This window comes from Cydia splendana, chromosome 5, assembly GCF_910591565.1.
Source record: "Cydia splendana chromosome 5, ilCydSple1.2, whole genome shotgun sequence".
NCBI classification, from domain to species: Eukaryota; Metazoa; Arthropoda; class Insecta; order Lepidoptera; family Tortricidae; genus Cydia; species Cydia splendana.
In genome coordinates, this window is record NC_085964.1 from 10,969,492 (window position 1) to 10,992,122 (window position 22,631).

Below are 22,631 nucleotides of genomic sequence, written 5' to 3' on the forward strand. Positions count from 1 at the left end.
AACACATGTTAGAATTTTATTGTCATATGTGGGAATTATTTATCCCTTAGCCTGGTAAAAGGTTAAATCGAATAGAATGTTGAACATTGCTGGCGTACACGCCACTGCAAAGTTGATGTAGCGCCGAGGGGGAGGTAGGTCACAACTATTTTCATAAAGGGTGAGTTTAATACAAAGCGTCGTTGAGCGTCGCGTAGAATAGCGCTTCAGTATAAGTGGAAGGCGTTAGACTATAGCATTGCAGCGAGCGGTAATAGCGCAGTGAATTAAAGAGTTCAGTTGAATTTGGTACGACATATGTATAACGTTGGCACAGCACCACATGCCACTACGCCTGAAACAATACATACTAGTTGTGTGACTAATCTCAAAACCAACTGTACTTCCTGCTCATTCTATACTATGGTAAAACAAGATAAAGGTATCGGGGAAGGTTCCCTGAATCATTTTATTTTTACTAGTCCCTCCGGTTAAGCCCACATTCACAAGAAGCACATGCAGGATTTGTTGCAGACGACAAATCCCCGAGCGAACGTGGTCCGTGGCACATGAACTTGTCGCTCATACAAATCCGTAGCTCTGCGCGCGCCGACGAACTTGTCCAAGAATTGCTTCGTCTCGCAGCTCATAGTGAATGTTGGGCCTTACTAGTAAGGCGCGCGCGGCTCTATCAATCATATACGCGAGCAAGGCGAGGCGAACGCAGGGCACACTGTTCCAAGCCGTTGCCACGACCCGCTCATTCATCACATTTCGAGCGCTCCTAAGTGCTTTATCGCACTGCACTCTCATGCGCCAGAACCAAGTCTGTTATCCCATTTTGATGAAAAAGCCAATGGGGAAATCGATTAGAGTGATACGTACACACGAAAATAAAGAACTTTGCAGTATTAATTGCTGTTACGCCGACTTTCATACATCCTTTTGTACCATAAGTATATTACGAATAGATTTCTATGTAGGCCAATTAAGGCGACGGTAGCGGTGGGTAAAATTTCAGATTCTGTCAATTTACCCCATTTCACACACAAGCGCACTTCACGCACACTACTTCACTTTACTGGGACAGGTCAGTGACCCCTCATGTTTTTTTAAGATTGGACTTTTAGTTTAGTATTGACCACTAGCCTCCTTTGAGGGTAAAAGCGTTCCATTTAAAGATGAAAGAGAAACAATGCATTTAATCTTGCTTTCCTTGTCTGTTCATGTCACACGTGACGTACCTATAATTCATTTGATTGTTGACTGTTTTACTACCTAATATTGCTTTGTCGAGATACGCGTTTTGTACAATTAAAGCGAATAAAACAAGATGTCATTAAGTCAGATGTAAAATGTTATTTACTACTCTATACGGTTTTTCATAAGGTGCAATATCCATTCAATGGGAATTTAAATAAATAAAGTTTCGGCAGGGTGGCAATTCCATTTTGGCGGATAAAGCGAAACAGAGTAGTTCTAACGAACCTGCTTACAAATTTTAACGAGAATCAGTTGAGAAATGTGATCTGCAAAGGAGAACATACAAAAGCATTTTTGCCCAAGCTGAAACGGAGACCTTTGCTAGCGCTCGGCCAATGATGGTTTAGGTACACCTATAAAAAATGGTTGTCCCTGCTGTAATTTTAATATCTTTATATTTCAACCGGTATAGTTTTATCTCCAAAAATAATCGGTATCGCTAAACAATAGCGGTACCTTACTACTTATACGTTCACAAAATCGGTATCTGCATAACTTGATTGTTAGTAAACTAACCTGGAAAATAATCTCAAAATCACCGAAACATTTATGTACAGTCACCTGCAATAATATGTTACGTCATTAGCGCCAACTTTGCCTCCAGGGAAACTTTGCCCAAAACGACAATTTTAAACAAATTCGTTAATGTAGAAAAAAATTGATAATAGTTATGGCCACCCTGCTGTTTTTAGTAGAAAATAGGTTATATTTCTGACCAAACTTGTGCATAACTGATATACCAAACTTGTGCATAACTTGACTTGGGAATTTTGAGCGAGTTGTTTAATATAGGGTATATTTCGGCGGGCAAAAAATTGATAAATAATGAATGCAAGTAGAAAAAATTGAGAACCCTTTGACAAATATTTCCGGGTTTGAGTTATAACACATGAAGCATAGATTATGTCTATTCAGATTTAAACTAAAAAGGCCTAAATACACAAAAGTTTTAGCGGTGGGCAAAGTAATCCGGTGATTTGGCATCCATACCAACATTGCCCACCACCAAAAACGGATTAGGGTTGTCACTTTCATCTAATTTACCCAACTTCGCAAGTAAAAGAAGGTTATGTTTGTACACTAAAATAAGTTTATAAATATATACTGTATTTAATTTGTCTTATTATCCTTTATTTAGATGTTTTATCCCGTTAACGAATGAAAAACACAACAAAAATCATATTTTTGGCCATTAAACTATTGTAACAGATTTTCTCAAAAGTGACAACCCTAGCCTTTGTAAAATGCTTAGGCGAGCCTTATTTGGAAATGGGCAAAAACGGGTAGGCAACATTGCCCAGCAAATTTATTTTAAAGTTTTACACTTATCGCTAAGTTATTAGCAGGGAATGGTAGGATTGCCCAAAACCTTTAAGTGATCCTTAGACATCATCATCATACGAGCTGTATTTGAATACCAAATTGACGTGGGCAATGTTGGCGAAAACCCCGGATATCTTTGCCCGCCCTCTAAAACGCAAAAAATGGGTAAAAACACGATATAAAATTTTTTTCTTCAAAACTGATGAGTTTGATCACAATGGACGTGCTGAGCAAAAAAAGTCATATGATGTGATATTTTTTGAGAAATTCGTGTTTTAAAAAAAAAAAGCGGGCAAAGTTGGTGATAATGACGGTACCTACTCTTCGAAGGCCGCAAAAATATGTGACATGCTCTTATGGTTCTACAAATAAGATCGTGTCAGATATTTTTGAGGCCTTCGTTGTGTAACATAAATTGCAGGTGACTGTACATTTGGAATGATTATTTTATTTAGTTTCATTGAAAGTTTCAAGTTTAGTACGAAAATCCTTCAGATATGCAATATGCACAAAATGTAGACCTAATCGAAATAAAACATTGCTTTTTATAGTAAATTTATAAAACATTCGATACATAGGTATACACAACAATAACCAGTCCACAGCGCTAATTGGCCTGTAAGCTTCATCTCGGTCTCTAAAGCCGCAAAAACTCGCTAGTACTTAGTGTTGGTCTAGCCGTTATTTTTTCTTAAAGATTTTCAGAGAACAGCACGTACACGCATTATACATATAGACGGAACGAACGGCATAATCATAATAATTTATTCGTCGCAATCCATGGTATTACAGATCTAGGTACAAGACTTTCAGGTATTACTTATACGAATTACATAACTCTTCCTGTTAATAGGCAATATTTTAAGATAAAAGTTCTATAATATAATACAAGATTACAATTGTCATCAAAATTCATTGACGTACAGAAGTCAAATACGTTTTTAATATGACGCAAAATGATACCAGCATAATAAAAATTGATCCCAATCAGTAAAGATGAGTCTTTAAACTTTTTTCATTTTAAGCGAGTTTTGAAGGAACATAATACTTAAATTCGACTGTAATCGTGTTGTTTTAAGATAGTTTACTGCGGTTTTCAACCATTATGACCCGTAAATAAGAGCAAATCAAATTTAAATGAGACGCGAGCTGATATTTATGTACCCTATTTTTTGAAATACAATTTATCTACTGGTATGCTTTCTCGTGTGCGTATATGATTTAATGTCAATATAATTGTCAAAAGCTAGAAAATCAAGCTTGATTTTCATTTGAAGAAGTACACGTGTGCTCCGGTGTAGCCCCAACGGGCATCTGACTTGAAGAAGAATTTTGAGTGCTGTCGTCAATGTATGGAAATTGTTCGAAAGTTTACATTTGAGATTGAATTTCTCTGTTGTCTTTGTGAGTGAAAATATAAATCGATAATGAATTGGTAGCTGAATTATCTAGCTTTCAAAATCATACAATAATTCAATTACTGTTAAAGACAAAATTGTTTTGCTTCTGTCTCAAACGGAACTCCATATTTTGATTTTTTGATACTTTTAGTGTCGATTTGTAGAGAATAACAGCAAATAAAAAATATAATGGCATGAAGAGTCGGTACACGGTTTCTTCATGAAAAAATTTACGTATAATTTAATGCAATTACTAAACATTTATTGAACAAATTATGGTTACAAAGTGAGGTCTAAATCGAAAACGTCATATACCGGCCCCTTAAATAACGTTACCCAAAGTGGTACACCGTAGCGCGTAGCGTGTATAAGCAATCAACATGTTACCGCAGTTGATACCAATGCGAGTCATCGAGGCCTACTCAAATAGTAATTCCTTGTGATATGATTACGAAAGTGAGGAGGAGGTTATGGATATGATTTGTCAGCAGTCAACAAGGTCATTTTTTTTTACCAGAAATATCACTGTTGAATTGTTGATAGCTGACAGGGACTCATTCTGCTCCAATTTGGGTAAAATAGGAGATCAATTCGAACTGTAGGCATGTACCTAGGTGTAGATTATTTCTGTAATATTGCACACTTTTTACCCATCCTCCTGAAGCACAGATGTAAAGACTGTTTTGTTGAAATGTTGATACTGGTTTTCACTCACATGGTTTTATTTCCCCTGAAGCTAGCAAAAGCTACGAACTGAAAACCAGATAACGTTTCTCTGCAGTTCAACAAACCTAACTTATTACACATTTCACGTTACTGAACACAACGAGTAATGTTTATAACCGTTAGCAAATAATCTAAAACGGAAGAAACGTATCAATGTATAGATAACATGAACTGAGGAGAGTCACAGACGATCTATAATTTGTCGTACTAAATTGTTACGTACAACCGGTACAACTGTTTGTCGCAAACTCGATCAGTCTATCTATAATTTGTCGTACTACTGTTGATTTTTGGCATTTGAGTTATTAAATATAACTGGTGAATAAGCGTTACAACCTATCTCATATTTTCATTCCAACTTATAACTCTTATAAGACATGACCATAGTCCTACTGTTTTATAGTTATCACCCTACATCCTGTTTAATAATTATACAAGCAATAAACTTGTGTATAGTTATATTTCTATACATACGAGTATATGTTTCACAAAGATGACAATTTAACATTAATTTAGGAATTATTAATATCGGCTCGATTCGGGAAATGAATTAGAGATTAACTAGATACGATATAGTAAAGATATGTGACGTTCCACGGCAAAAGGTACCTTATGGCGGCTGGCGCCGCGACTCGGGAAATGAATTAGAGATTCACTAGATATGAAATATAGTAAAGATATGTGACGTTCCACGACAAAAGGTATCTTATGGCGGCTGGCGCTTACGTCGCACAGCGCCGCAATAATATTGGAGCGGCGTTAATAATAGCGTAAGCGCCAACTGCCATAAGGTACCTTTACCCGAGGGACGTCACATATCTTTACTATATCGTATCTAGTTAATCTCTAATTCATTTCCCGAATCGCGCCGCATTGACAGTTTTTTTTATATTACTCAGCGTAACACAGGCACAGCTGTACGGATCATATGGTCGTTGTTATCTACGTGGCAGCGTGATATAAAACGGTATCCGTCACTTTCAATCGCGCTCTGTTATAAAGTGACGGATATTTTGTGACGTGGATAAAGCCATCCATAATAGGCCTGCTGCTCCAGTATAAGCAATATAGATATAAGCATGACATAGATTCACTACAACTCTTGAAGTCCGAAAGCAGCTCCAGTGTACCGTGCAAAGGACCGTGAGCATTATATAGTTATTCATAACAAAAACTAATTAATGCGAGTTTGTTAAGTCAAGAATTGAATTGAAATGTTAATTCCTCCCGAAAGAAAAAAATAATTGCGAGACCTTCGAAGCATTGTTTACTAATTAACACCACGGGACCTATGTAAACCCATTTTTTACTATTTCTAAAGAAATTCATTAAGTTGAAACACAAAGGAACCTTATTGTTAGGATCTTACTGCGAGGAGTTTACTGTGAGTCGCTCCCGATCCAAACGGCATTGTCATGTGCTCATGTCGATCGTACCCACGCGTACTGAAGCCGTAGTTTGAATAACAAATTAACGTCTTCTCGAATATCGCTTCATACATAAAAGTGGCAGGGATTGAACAGGATTTAAGAAGTCTTTCGAAGAAATTTTTCGGTCACGCAATTTCCTAATACTTTGCAGAAGCAGAATCTTGTGAAAGTTACCGTTTCATACATTTAGTAGGTATACTTATAATAGCCCCGATGAAAATTAGTTCGTCTATAACACTTTAAACTCTTTAGTTCGTCTAGTGCCACACAACACTTTATTGGACAAAAAGAAACATAAAACATAGTATATAAAGTATTGTTAAAATAAAAATCTTTTGTCGAATTAAGACTCCAAAGAATTTAGATCCACTGCAACTCACGACATTTCCGTACACGGTACGGAAATTTGAAACATTTACTGACCGTTCACATACCATATTAATTGCGAATACCTTAACTCTCAACTTAAAAACCTTCGTTTAGTTTTGCAATTCTCTGCGCTCAAACGCTACAAAAATGGAGTTGAGCTTGAGACTTAAAGGAGAGGAATTTAATCCCTCGAGTCATTACCGAATAGTCCGAGTCCGATTATGTTACGAGCACATGTGATCAGGAAACGTAGTTAGTGTCAAACAGCAACATTAAAGGGGCCCACTGATTAACAGTCCGCCGGACGGTATCGGCCTGTCAGTTGTTCGGAACTGTCAAAATTTTGTTCTAACTGACAGGCCGGTACCGTCCAGCGGACTGTTAATCAGTGGGCCCCTTAAAGGACAAAAAAAGACTGTTGACCGACTGATAACGAACTGTAAAGAAGTAAATTTATCAAAAGGGAGTAAAAGTAACTGAATTCGTATTATCAGATGAAAAAGTAGTTTCACCAATCATAAGGAGTAGTTTAAAAACTCTCACATTAACTCACTCACATTTGACTTCATACGGTAAAAACTATACCGCGAACACGGGACCTAAGTGACCGCGTGCGGGATTATTAAAATTAATGGCTTTATTAAAGCGGGGGCGCATCAAAATATGTAAACTACGCCGCACTATCCATATGAATGGGTGAGCTGCGGTAGGAAATATGACGGGAACCCTTATTCGGAGCAGACAGCGGCCGGCGCGCGGCATATTAGGACCTGACATTCACCCAACCCGACCCGGATACACGTCTTTATCAAATCTGTTATTAAACTTGGCAGCTGTAGCATACGTAAGAAGACAGATAAATCGGATCGACTAAATCATCGAAATCGCTGTGATGGTGTCGCCTCGTGGACAGAAAACAAATAACCGATTATATTACCCAAGCTGTGAATTACGCCATCATGTATTATAGGTAGTATTTGATCTGCTCGTAAAGCCAACGCATCAAGTAAAGTTGATAGACACTAATGTTATACAATACGTATCTAATATACATATAACGAGTAGGTATTTACTTAATTTTCATAAGGGACTATAATATAATGTTTGTAAGGCGAGGTTTCCTCAGAATATGTGATTTTGTAAAATAGGTAATTATAAAATAGATGAGTTTTTTGTAAATGGTATTATTTCTTGATAAGTATTGCGTATTAGAAAAGTGAAAAAATATAGGCGTGTTATATTTGAGACCTTCATCTAGTCAAGAAAAACTACATTTACTCCGGTTCAGATCCGCTGTGTTGGCCATCACGTTTCACTCACGGGCAATACAATACTAAAACTAAAATCATATAAGACATATAAATATATACTGTTTTCCCGCTGTTCAGCGCAAAGTCAAGTATTCTTTTTAACTGAGCGTTTTTACGGTAAATACTCCGTTATGAATATTGCAATTCGTTGAAGATCGACACTTTAAACCTAATTCAGCGCGCAGGCGGAAACGCAAGTCCGTTTAATTGCAATTTAGGCTAAGCCCAGTGATCGGTGCATAAGCCGGGAAACAGTGAGGCCGAGGGTCTGCGAGTGTAGCCAGATATAGCCGGTGCCACTGCCGTGCCGCTGTCGGATCTAATTTTATTGATACGAACTACAACTGTGAGAGAAAATAAAACGGGTTAGTAGAAAACTGGATACAAAATATTGGTGAATAACGTTCGAAGATTTTGGGTTTACTGACCTAATCTAATCAAACATCATATTTAATTTAAAAAGTTGTCTCTGCCGGACACTAAACAACAAGACAATAATGATCCAATCGTAACTTTACCTGGATCAATCTACGAGTACTATATACCTAGAAAATTGGTATAGCACGAATTTAGACAAGTACCAGTATCTATATCTTCCGGTACGTGCGACAGAAACCGCAACATCTGAACGAGAGGCCGCATTTACGGTCGTCACACTCCCGCCACAAAATTGATAGTACTTGTCCTAGAATTTCAGTTAAAAGGCAACTATGTCGATACCCTCGGAGTAGTGGTCAACTTAACTTTTTCAATTTAAATACATTCTGTTTAAAGCTGCGTCCAGTAAAGTTTCACAACTGATGTTATCGTTCATTATGGTTAATTCAATCTCCTTTAGTTAAATGGAGCTACTTTAATACGGTCACCTAATAGATAGAATACTTCTAAAGTAAATAATAGAAAAAAAATAAACCAGCACTTTACTTACGAAAGAAAAGCGCTAGCGTGCGCATTGTTCTTGAGTGTCATTGTAAATAGTTTCATACCCTATTTCTATCCCATTAGTATTCATCTCTGATACATTACATTCTGAATATACTTAATCATTTATGTACCAATACCAATATCAAGCGCAAAGCTACTTAGATAGAGAGCGAGTACAGCAAATAAAATAGATCTAGTTGTGTTGTGTCGCTCAGACAAGCAATATCGTTCGTAGCAGAAAGAACAAGTGGATCGTAGAGGTGTCACGTAATGGGGAAACGCATTAAGCTATCCAGAGTTTCGCCGCAACACGGCTCGGTATAAAATGCACTAATGATTCTCGGTCCCGTAACGACCCTTAACGATTAATGCTACTTGATTCCCCAGTACACTCAAACACTATTTCACGTCACGTAAATTACATGTTGCAATAGTAATGCGCTACATGGAAATAGATGAAGGAAAATGTATAAAGTTTTGATGAACTGTTTAATATGTATTTCACTCGTAAGCTGCTTCGTCGAGATTTCAGTGTGCGTGTAACATTAAATAATCTTACCGTGCACACACACTTTTTAAGTCTTATTTATTGCATTATTAATGTAAACCGACCTCACGGCTCGATTCGGAAAATGAATTAGATTTCTACTAGACTTCAACAAGTTACGATACGGATAATTTAAAGATATTTGTAAGATAGATATGTCAGATTTGACGTTTCCGCGATTCTGGAGGTCCTCTTGAACGATTTCGACAAGTTATGACTTAGATATCCAAGTCACATCTAGTCGATATCTAATGTAGATCTAGTTGATCTCTAAATCGTCTCAAGATCTTGTGATTATCTCGAAATCCGAATAGGCCTGTCAGATGATACAAATAATTAAATCGGTCATGAGGTAAAAAACAAAGACCAGTACACGAAATCCATTTAAATTGATATAACAAACGAACGGAAACGTTCGACGAATTACTTTTAGCGAAACAAATCCATTTTCATAACAAAATGATTGAGCTGCAAATCCATTCCAACTTACCTATATTTGTTTTTGAAGCAGCATTTTTGTTCCGATTACTTTAATTTGCTTTATTGTTATTTTATCGGAAAAGTAAAGTATATAATATGATGTTCATATCATAATGATCAACCGGAAATTAAATCCGTTAAATTACGAGTGATGATATTAAAATAAAATAGAATTATGCACCGTTCACTGTTTATACATAATGTATATTTGTATATCAGCCACGAGAGAACACAGCCGAGTGCAAACCATATCAGATATGTATTGGGCAGCGTTCGCTATCATAACAGCATTGTGCCTAGTCGGTTTCAATCAAAGCGATAACGCCAATTTTGTGAGTAAAACTAAAATGTTTCATATTATTGTTAATTTAACCAAACATTGTTATTATTACTAGGTACAAATGGGTAACTAGTATAGGAAAACGCAACGTATCTGCGTTAGTCGTTACCGTGAAAACATGAATATGTAAATGAACCACAAAGTAAACTAGATCGGCGAAGTTTGTATACTTAAAGTTAGCTGTTAAGTCATGAACTCAAGAGTAACCGAGAAGAATGATAATTATTTAAGTTACGAGAAATGCTCCGAGCGTATTTGTAATTAAATGAAAACATCAGTATATTTAGTAATATATAAAATTTAAATTTTAATTAATGTTCTTAACAACAGTGGTGAATAATAGGACGTGGGGATAAACGTTTGTCTATCCTCTTCAAATTATTCTCTAATTAAGTTAACCGAAAGTTGTCAGCAAGTTGAGAGAATGACAGCCCTTTATAACTACTCCAACACTCAGGGCCCCTACCGGCCCATATGGAGGTCATTCGAGACGTGCAAGGGTCCAAAACAAGGCGATTGCGGCAATGTGGAAATTCGAAACACTCAGAACATGTCCGATGTCATTTTTTATTTGGACTTTCCCAAAGATTGTCCAGTAACAAAGGTACAGTTTTACTCTATGTAATGTCAGTAATGTGAAGCACAAGCCAAGATTTACAGAAACTTTGAAAATAATATGTTTTCAGGCAAGAGTAACTGCGGGATCAGTGCAAAAAAATAACATCACAAAGAAAATGCTTAACTACGCTTTGGAAAAACCTTGCCAACACTTCGTTTTAGGCCCCATACTAGTAGATGCATTCAACTTAAGTAGTGCTTGTAAAATTAAAAAGGTAAGCTTATTATACATAAGTAATTAAAACATTTATTTTATGTAGACAACAAACACCTGTTTGTTTTTTGAGCATTTGCTGGAGACGGGACTAAAGCAATGGATCATGCTGGAGAAACCCAAGTCTTACAAAGACTCATTATACTCGTAGTAGAAAAGTACGTGGAGACAGTTCTACATTATAATACATTTTTTATTACATTGTTTACAGGGGCAGTACACGGTCCATGTTGATATGCGGGAAAAATGTAGAATGTTCCTGGGGTCGAACTTCTTCTACGGCATTTACACATTCAAAGTATTGGCATTTAACAACGTCAACAATTTTTTCTGTGTTAAAACTGAATTAGAAGCTGGAAAGCTATAAAGCGAATATTGCGTCACTTGAAGAGTAAAATATTGTCTTATAGAATTTTATTGTCATTGCCTTTTCCCGAAAAAATGTTGGGTCGAATTTTCATGATATCATAGTTCGTTTAATGGAAGCGGAAGGTGGGGGGCACCGCACCGCCGCGTGGGAATAGGGTGGGACGAATTGGCAAATTTGATAGCAGCAACGCGAAGAAATTCGTAGCGCTGGCTCCTCTGTCAAATACTGGGATTGCATCCCGGTATTTCCGGTTATCCAACACTAACCTACTCCGAAAATGATTAGGCGAAATAACAGTAAGCATTAAATCGGAGTATAATACGGAGCAACAAATTAAAGTTAATACAAAAAAGGGTTTACGTGTAAAAGAGTTAAGTAGCCTTAATATTCTGGTCTAAAATGTTATGCAAAGCGGTAATAATAATAATCGTCATAGGACTAATTTCCGTGGCGCGATTAAAACTCGTTATAAATGGTCGCGGTGGCGAGCTCAGAGCCTGTCACCATTACCGCAAAAAGATGAAAACGGAAGCCGCATTAAAGCGTGCTGAAAATTTGTGGAACGTGAACGTATCTTACATTATACCTGCTATATTTAGGCGGTTTCGGGCGGTTAATTAAACAACTGCTCAACCCTACTCAAACAACTCTTCATTCAATTCTAATTAATGCTGGTGTGTTGTTATATATTGTGATAAAATGTTTAACTGACATTTTTATGTATAGCAGAAAAAATGATTAAAAGTTTAGTGAATTATGAAACTGAATCATCCTCACTATTATCACCGTAAATATAACCTTTCTTTATTAAACACTGAGAAGAAATTGATCACCTCATAGGACACATTGCTCGGTGGGTCAGTAAATACCTTATTCAACTTCGCCTTGAATAGATCTAGACCGCATTTGTCAGAGAATACAGACGACGAAAGCGAATTCCATTCCTTAACAGTAATTGCGTAGAAAATTAAATCACGGCATAATAGTTAATACATTTTTAATGGTCGGTAATAAGTAACCAGCAGATTACTCGTCTTAGTGGAAGGCCGAATAAATCCGGCGGGTAATGGCGCGGCGGCACCTGAACGCTTGTTCCTACTTAAAGAGCACCTCGTCTCGTGGAAACCAGTATAATATAAATTTGGTATTACATATTGTTGTTACGATTCTCCAGCTCACAGATACTGGTAACCTGAAGCGGTTATCTCAATAAGCGATGCGAAAATCAGTTCAGGTCTCGGCGCCGACAGTGCCATGGCACAAAGAACATATTACCGGAAACAGTAGCAAGACTAGTTTAGTTTTGTTTCATACTTGGCACTTTTCTGGTAAGTGCCAAGTATGAAACAAAACGAAAATCATTGCAGCCATTGGGGTTCGAATACCGGTGAAAATTTTAATTTAGCTCCGTTGGAAATCATTGATATATGCCTAGAACATACGCCTAGAAATATAGACAACAGAATAATGCAAGTTAAGATGTATTTGCAACATCTAAGGTAAAACCCACTCCTGAAATTTTGTTATTGGCGAGTGTAAGGTTGGATCAATGTACATAGATGAATGGCTTAATACAATTTCAGCTACTCTCAGTTTCTCTATGGACAGGATAACAACTAATAACGGTATTTGATAGGTATCAATCTAGGTAGATTCGAGTACTGTGTCAGCGTAGTTGAAAGGACCGTAAGTCCCGAAGTCCCGAAGCAGAGCTGTTGTATTGTACGAAGTTTAACTGAGATTGTTTGTTGGCCTTGTTTACTTATCTAGATGATTGGTGTATTTACTTTGTGTGACAGAAATCGTATACTTAGTTCATAAAACTTCATAAAATCTTACGAAAATTAAAAATTACTCTCTCGGTTTGTATACGCAACTGTACATACACAAGACATGTATTTACGGTGTTTTTTCTATATGTATAAGCTCTTTCCCACCTCATGTAACAGGAAGTGCCATTCGACAACTCAATCGATAGTTTGTCGCAATGAATTTGAAACTAATTTTGCAATGTCAAGGTTACAATTAGGGTCGGTTATTAGAGTTGGTTGTGGTTTGTGCAGATGTAAGCTCTTAAATAAGACACGTGTCATGCTAAGCAAGCCTACTTTCTACTGTGTATAGGTATATTAATTTTGCGGTGGTGGTACAGTGTGCGGCCTCGCTAATTTCGCTAAACGCGATATAAATTACAGCCGCAGACAATGACGACGCCTGCCCGACACGGACCACCTACAGTTATGTTTATTTCATTATGTAAATTTCATTTCTCATTATATTTTTTAAAACAAACGTATTTTCAACACACCTGCCTATTAAAACGCCTTTTTTCACATCGCCTCTGGGCTAATAATTCAGCATATAACCTACCCTTGCATACGCATTTGTGTTAGTATTGTTGATACCGATATATCCCAATTATTTAAATAACGTACAATAAAAAGTATTCTTAACACGGTGTATGGTGCTCTTGTTTTTATTAAAGTTGTAATTTTTTACATTGCTTTAAAACTATTAAACATATTATGAAACAATGAAGTTTTATTTCATTCTTGTAAACTACTAATATCAAAAACCTGTAGTGTCTTATAAGAGTTATAAGTTTTTGTTTCATTAAATAAAAACAATGCCACTAAGGAATGCAAATCGGTTATTTTTTGTATGGAAATAACCGCGGTTTCGGTTAAAACCCGATTATTTCCATACAAAAAATAACCGATTTGCATTCCCTAAATGCCACGTAGGAAAGGGCAATAAACAGATTTTACATTGCCATAAGACTGAGCGCTACACTAAACGCGAGGAACAGTATGTTATCAATAAACCATTTTAAATACTGAAAAAATAAGTATGTTGCCGAAGTTATTACAAGTTACATAGGTATTACAAACGCAAGCTGTAACCTAACCAAAGCAAATAACCATGTAGTCGGTTAGGTCCACAAGTAATAGCAATTTGTGTACCTACTTTTATTTAAAAATTATGTTGCATCGATGTAAAAATAACGTATATTGGTGAGCTCCTGCTTATTTTTACGAATACGAAAGATATTTTAATCTGAACGACACACCGCATTCTACATGTATATAATTGAATAATAAAATTAAAAGTAAAGTACTTAGCGTCAGCCAGATATTTTCTTTTGAAGTCGGAAGCCGAGTGTTTGTGTCGAATATAAAATGTAATCAGGGTCGAGCTTTAAATAAAAGCAACTTTAATTAATAAAAATGTTAAAGATTTGTACTACACTTTATATAAGGCGGTAACTAATAAAATAGACGCCCACAAACCGTCACCTAGCCTAGTCGGTAGTGGCCCTGCATTTAAAGTGGAGGACTTGGTTTCAAATCTCGGTAGGGGCATTTATTTGATTGTTCTATAAATATATCGTCACAAGACTTTGTTTTTGTTGGGAAAGTAGGTCGATTTATATAAAAAATTAATGCACTATTATCTGTATTTGTTTACTAAGTATAGTTATTCCCATTGCCACAGTTAATAAGAACCCTTTATTTATAAAACGGATGTGATCTTAATCTAATGTTATCACTTTTGTTACAATTTCACCTTTTTATTTCGATATATTTTATAATTTTATTTGAGTACTTATATCCATTCTGCATTTTACCGTTTTTATTTACTTGTGTCATTAAACAAAAAGATCCTAGTAAAGCACCGACTAGACCAAAACTGCAAATGCAAACCCTTCAACTACATACTATACATGTTAAGGCAACATGTAAGATCCAATAGTTAACCCAAACAAACTGTGTTTAGTCGAAAGAGATTGATAGAAACAACAAAAATGTGTTCAAAATAAAAGAAGTATATATCTACACAGCATAAAACTAAGGAAGTGATTATCGCAAACGTTGCATACACTTTAAACAATGCGCTACGAGTTTAAAGTTCCATTTGAAGATAGAAGTCTTACAGGAATATGAGATAAAAATAACAACAAAGGTAAGCCCTGCTTAACGCAACGTCGGAAGGTATGCCGCAGTTAGACAAGAAAATAATTTAAAGGAACACAGGATAACATTTCACAACAACGCAAAGAAGGATTCTTCAAATAAGCTAGAACAGAAATATAATGAATAATGATCAATCAAGAAAACTGTGTGAGCCTGCAAAACTGTGAGCTAAGTAAATATGTATAGCATAATAAGATTGGGAGATTCATGATACATTATTCAGAGCCTAGTTAAATTCAGATCAGACGGCTCCTACGCCCACCTCGGCGCAAACTTAACCAGTTATCTAAGACTTCAAACTCTAAGTAACTAGGAAGGTATACCTAAACATTTTAAGTAGACAGTCAAGCACTTTGAATGGAAGTATCCATTTTTGTCGAGTCAGATGGTTAATTATTTTCAACGGACAATGAGTTGCCGAAGTCGCCTCATTATCTTACAATGAATGTACATTTTTCAAGTAAATTTTTAAGAACCCAGTATGGATTTTATTATTGTGTTGAACGAGCCATTGTGCATTGTACGAGTAACTAAATAATTGTATAGAATTAGAACATTATATTAGCATTCACTTGTAAAAGCAAAAGAGGTTCTCGTAGTAAGTTTTCAAGCTACAACAAAAGTCACTCGCTTTGTGCTGTTAGGATATCCTAATATAATTTCGTTCAACTACTTGGCAAAACGCCTAGACTGTTCGGTTCGTCTTCCTACTCGGCATTAATAAACGTTTACTTACAAAATATTTTATCAAAGTTAGGTGTTATGGTGTTATTAAAATGGAACTTAGGAATTGATGAATGCTGGTTTGGCGCGTCGTTGCATCGATTTATCTTAATGGGTTTTAGATATTACTCAGCATGTACAGAATAATAAATAGTACCTACTGCGGAATAGTAAGTCGTTCGTACGTAAAATATTATATACGCGTACATCAGCTAGTAATGGTGTTATACATGTTTGGAATAAATCAGACCTGAGAACATGTTGCGAATAAAATGGGTCACGCTGACGCACGTCAGCTATAGTGGTTCCGAAAACATTATTTGTAGGTATACAATGTACACATTTGCTTCAATATCCTGACAATGCCTTCACAAATACAATCATTCACGAAATAGAATGATTTTTACATCTAATAGTAATTATTGACGTTTAAATGTAGGTATCTGTGACATTACAAATAAAATTTAATTAATGTCATAAAATTAAAGTACTTCTGAAGCCACAGGCTGGATTATTTAGGTTTCAGATAAGTATTAAAATTATTTTCATGCATACCTTATCGTCAAACATAAAGCGAAACCTCAGCTCACAGAGGTGGAAATGTAAATGACGTCACTTATCTTATGGCTCCCAAAGTCGACGTTAGTAACGAGGGAGCTAGCTGATAAATAGGAAATTGTCGATTCGAATTGGGTGAAATGAAGGATATGAATTTCATGTGAATATGTGAGCCGTTTTGATCGGAAGCAGGCTATTTAAATGCGTGACCCGTCATTAGGCCGCGCAGGCGGCCGGGTAACTCGAGTACGCACTCGATGGGCTCGCATAATCGACCCGTTAACGTTTCATCGTGCACTACCTACTGCCTTCTACCCTATTACCACCGCTTATCTTCACCCAGCTAAGCCAAGACCAGTACGTACGTTTCTGTTAAACTGGGTGATTAATCTACTAGCATTCGTATCATGCCTGAATGTGCGCGCACTATGCGTACCGACACGTTGATTGATGTGCTGAAAAACTGCTAGTGCTTACCCGTTGCCGTGACGTATTTTTGATGAGATGGTGATAGCAGATAAGCTTACCTGTAACAAAAAAAGGATATAAAAAAGTGGAAAATGGTTGATATTACAAAAAAACTTCCTAAAAGTAAATAAGTACCGGTATCAACTTTAAACGCTTTCAATGGCCAAGACTAGGCCTCGCATCTAAGTAACGTTATTCGTTTGCGACACATACTGTACCGAAATTGATCTGCCTCAGACTACACCGTAGCATACACTTAATATTCATTAGGCATTAATCTGGATTGAACCAACATAGAACAACAACCAGCAATATGAACATGATAATTTAATATCACATCTACCTTAGAACTGACCATTCGAATTCGAATACCACTCACAGTCAAGATAACCGCGTCAAAGTACGTTCCGAAATTAGGCTATGGAAAAGCATTATCGGACCCTGGACCTGATGCGCTTCGACAAGAACTCTATTGGGGTGTTGAGGCATTTTTTATACATTTAGGTATTATGTTGACCCCTTTCGATCTTGTAGTATAGACAGCTGTGACTACGTAAAATTTCTATGCGGTTATTCATTAAAAAAAATGTTTTATAAAAATACCTCAACATAAACAAATGATAAATTAGCGGAAACTTGTAAACGAGATGTCATTAATTAGTGCCCGGTTGAATCCTTTCATTTTTAAAGTACTCGGGAAATGTAGTAAAAAGAGCAAGAAAAAACTCGTTCCGCACTCAATGTCACTGATAAATAGCTGGCAGACGAGAACCTTTTAAAATGAGTAGATACGGCCTACCTGCTTTCAGTCCTGCCTCGCGGGTCGCTTCGTGGTTGCTTTTGAACTAGTGCGTTGTTTTTGATGAAACAGATGCTTATATTTATTTTTTATCTACAACCTGCACTCTGCACTGGTAATGTGTACAAAAAAACAATGCTCGTATACGGGTTAAATTTCCTAACCAATATTTAATTTTTTATCATGTCTGAATAATGTACAATTTTGTTCCAATAACAGGATTTCCGAAACGGTTTTTTTAATTTAGGTTAAAGTTCTTAAAATATTCGCTTTCTCAAGAACAGTCCGGATGGAAAGAAACTGTAATAGACCGGTATTCAATAAATATTCTACCGGTTCCAAGTCTTAGGAAGCGTAAGATACACAATAATGTCAAATTTACCACGATTGTAATAAATTGTTACATTTAGTACGACATGCATATTATTTTATTTTTTGTTTCATAACGTATTAAAAATGATTTGCCGAAAATGGAGCTAAAATAAGTTAACGAACATAATTTCAAAATATTAAAAGTAAAAGCTTTCAAGACATACTTGCTCCTATTTTTAGCACGGCTTCATTTTGTAAAACCTTAGAAAATACGTTTGAAAAAGGTACCTATATAATATACAGGATGATTCATGAGACGAGAGCAGGACTAATCCTGCACACTCAGTAACTGATAATTGATCGATCACCGTCGTATTTAGGTGAAACAACCACATTTTTTCGTATTTTTTAACTTTTTGGTGAGGGCACATTTAATTCTCTACAATCATGGTCACCCTACAAGACCTAATTAATAAACATAAAACCTCATTAACCGACAGCATTTTGATTACGAAGAAAATTAACTGTCAAACTTGAGTGAGATACGAGTTTTCAAAAGTAACCAGACCGTACGTCGGACTCCAGCGGGCATTTTCGTGGCATGTCAGAATGATAGGTAAGGTTCGCAAATCAATCAATTCACTTTCGAGTATTTGTACTTAGTATTTGGTACCTAGTATTTATAATGTGAAATTCCAAATATCATAGCAACTAACTGCGTTATTTATAAACGTACTTGGACTACACATGTCAGCTATTTATTTGTTTTTTAAGTGGCCACTTCAGTGGGCTATCAGTCATCACTTCAAAGAGTATTTACACATCAAAGATGAATAAATGATAACGGGTAACTAATTTAATTAACTATGTTACAAATACTAGGTACCTTATAATACTCGTAAGTTAAGATTTTTTTGTAAACCTTACCTTGCCCTCAAACTGCCCCCTATAGTCCGACGTTTGGGTCACTGATGACATTCAATTTGACACAGAATATCGGTACCTAGTTTAGTATTCTAATTTTAGGGTGACCATGCATGTCGTAAATAAATTTATAACTTTTTTTTTCAACACGATTAGAAAATTAACGTTATCCTCACTAATACTGAAACGATCGCCTCACTAATACGATCAGTTGCTTATCTTATAATTTACGAAATGCGCAGTGTTACTCCTGCTCACGTCTCCTGAATCACCCTGTATATGTCCCTACATTTTATATTGACTTGCTGGCATCCAATATAAGGTGAAAGCTGTCAATGTCAAGTTTTATTAAATCTGTCGTAAACGTGCCCTCCGTAACGTCAACAGCAGTAAAACCCTATAAAAAACTAAAATGGAAAAGTTTGAAAGACAAGAAAAACACTATCACTTAAGTTGTTACTGTTGTTAGCATTTTGTATTGCGTAGGAAAATACAACAATACCCTACGTAGCCGATGGGGCGATGGCGTGGAGCGCATAAAATGTTTTCTTATAATTTGTATTAACAGGCGGTGATTTCCGTATACATTCCTCCTGGAAAACGTACACCACTATTCCATTTGCCAACAGATCTTGTTCGGGACAATTAATTTAAAAAACGTAAAATATAACAGCATACAAAATTAAAAAAATCTAGGTACTTACGCATTTTTTATGTATGAGTACTACATTGAGGAAACCAGACCTGCTGGCATGAGTTGCGTTCTCGCGCGCGACTCCATACATCAAGCGCGACTTCAAGTATGGACTCGCGCGCGAGAACGCAAGTTATGCTAGACTGGCAGGTAAGTAAGGTAATTATTTCGAAACTAACTTTAGGAAACTTTGTTTCTTCACGAAAATCGTAAGTGTTTACCTGAAAGCGCCAAGTTGAGTTGGTAATATTCTTATCATTAAAAATTCATCAAGCCCTTTACTTTAGCTTTAAAGTTCGTTGCGTCTTAAGTATAAGGGAAACGTAAGTATAGTGCTTAATAAGTATTATCAAAGAGAATAAAGTCTATAGAGACGGATTGTCAAAGTAAATTATGTAGCCACTGTAAATTTACTGCCATCTTTCGACAGAACATAAAACTGTTAGAACGCCATTTGACTTTGATCCTTATTCTTTCACTGATATGTGTTAACTTATTAAATATTGATTTTCACGCCATCTACTCAACTATAGGCCAAAGGTATGGTTCCATGTTTTCGAGCGATGGCGCCACAACCTTCAGCCTATGCTCGAGTAGATGGCGTGAATATTAATATTTAAAAAGTTAACACATATCAGTTAGAGAATAAGGATCAAAGTCAAATGGCGTTCAAACAGTGTTAATCTTCTGTCGAAAGATGGCAGTAAATTAACTGTAGCTACATAATTTACCATGACAGTAACTCTCTACTTCAAATCCTCTTTGGCATTATTATAGACTGAGAGCTACAGGGGCCAATTAACTATTCTATTCACCTACAAGTTTGCGTGACGGTGATAAGGAACTCTCTCGAGATAAACACGACATGCCATGAGAAGGTTAAACTGGGTTAGCCCAAATAAATGACAACAGATAAGTTAATATACATATTTGTGATCGCTTATATACCTAATATTTAACCCGATTATCTGTTGGTACAATTTGTCAATAGGTATTATAATTCTTTGGTCAGATTAAACCAATTTTTGCGAGCAAAGTGTGATGATTTATTAAACAAGCTAGATAGCTAGTGTACATAAGAAATCATATATAACTACACATCGGTAACTCGTGGCATTTAGGTAGCACTTAAAAGATTAGTGATGAGCACACATCGGTAACTCGTGGCACTTGACAGTTTCTAACAGACTAGTGATGTGAAAATGTTCTTCCTATACGAGTCGAGAAAAAGAAACCACTAAAAAAAGGAATTAATTAAACTAATCTTTTAAGTGCTACCTAAATGCCACGAGTCACCGATGTGTATATATAACCCTGGCCGAAGGGTGGCGTGTTTCGGAGGTTCCCGGCAAACTGCCGAATCAGACTCAAGAGCAGGCGAGGCGATTCAACGGGGCCACGATGTTTTGCCGCCTAAATAATAGTGTTTAGTTTATAATGTATATTAATAAGGTATTTGTAATATGGGTCCTGTTGCTTAATTAGAATAATAAATAAAAATAATAATAAATAACCCGGTGAAATAGTGGCCCTGGTTCGGATATTTTTGCAAGTGGATCTTAAGCCTCAAGTCATACTCGTATCCATGTGTAGTGTTATGAATCCATAAAAAAAGTAGTTACAAAAACTCGACACAATTTAATAAGCTCACTAACCATACAATATTTCGTCGTACCATCGCTATTTTCATAACCAAAAAGCCATTTCCGCTAATTTTTTATCACTTTATGTACAAGATCGTATTATGTGTTATATCCAACATTATCCAAGTAAAGTTCAAAGAAAAACAAAATGCATGTTTATTCAAACCGCGCATAATGCCAGGTAATTTCGCCTCGAGTCTCAGAAGCAGTCTATAGGTAAGGTAAGACGCCGGCGGCTATGTGGAACACAACATACGCCACGAAGATACGATCCGTAATATACACTTGATTAGGCGAGCTTCTATCTGATGTAAGATAATATATCTGCCCCAGTGCGTAACATCCGGTTGACCAAAGATTTTTTTTCCTTTATTTATTATTAAGCGTCTTATGACAAATTTAAGAACAGTTTTTATCATTGCCAGCAACGTCAGTGTTATAAAATAAGTTTTTCTAGTTCCAAACGGTAACCAAGTCACGAAGAATATCTCAATAGTTAGTATCAAATAAGTTTCGATTTCTAAGATAGCGGTAGAATCATTTGTAATTCTTATTCTAGAAAATTGACTATCCGCTGTCGGTGCGATGTTTTATATGCGGATTATACATATTTATATACCTAAGATAAGTATTGGCATCAGCCATGAATACTCATTGCCATTCATTACAAGCTCACTTATGTAGAGTGTAATTAGAGGTTAATAGAGATTAATATTTACAGCCAAAATTATAGCTCACTTGAATGCTAAATAGGATGAACGATACAAATAGTTATTTTATCCAATTAAAATTATTCCCCAAAAGTGATATACCAAGACAAGGTCCGGTTTCGCACTAATATACCTCCATTATACCTACTAGTATAATTGAGGTAAAACATATGAATGTTGACATGTTTTAAAAGTAGTGTCGCCAGTAGAAGTCAGTTTCCTACTTCATGAATTTCATGGTGTTGAGTGTAATAAAAGTACAGACCTAAAATTATTCGAAGAATAATTATTTCAGTGACAACTAAAGCCGCAGTTCGAAGAATAAAATAGAGTAAAGGTAAAATCATAATGTCGGTTGAGTTGGCAGCCAAGAGTTGGCCGACATAATGTAATCTTGCCGCTATCGCCGCAGACGGTGCCTAATGATTCGCTGCAAAAAGATAATTTGAACTCCGTAACATTATTGTTCAGCATTGGAGGGATGCAATCGAGAGCGTTCCAATTACACAAGCCTCGGTGGACTAGAACCATAT

At 36.2% G+C, this 22,631-nt stretch overlaps 3 protein-coding genes across 3 annotated transcripts in view; 2 read left to right on the forward strand and 1 right to left on the reverse strand.

Moving 5' to 3' along the window:
• Window positions 1–22,631, forward strand: part of LOC134790671 (uncharacterized) — a 333,743-nt gene that overhangs the window by 269,612 nt on the left and 41,500 nt on the right. The window lies entirely within an intron of this gene.
• The window catches only part of LOC134790644 (neural-cadherin-like), a 304,222-nt gene that overhangs the window by 215,308 nt on the left and 66,283 nt on the right, over window positions 1–22,631 (reverse strand). The gene's annotated exons all lie outside the window — the stretch shown is intronic.
• LOC134791112 (uncharacterized) lies at window positions 10,446–11,479 on the forward strand. The gene is made up of 3 exons (XM_063762139.1): window positions 10,446–10,695; window positions 10,778–10,924; window positions 11,135–11,479. Exons 1-3 carry the CDS (start codon window positions 10,516–10,518, stop codon window positions 11,288–11,290), a joined length of 483 nt encoding a protein of 160 aa, XP_063618209.1. The 5' UTR covers window positions 10,446–10,515; the 3' UTR covers window positions 11,291–11,479.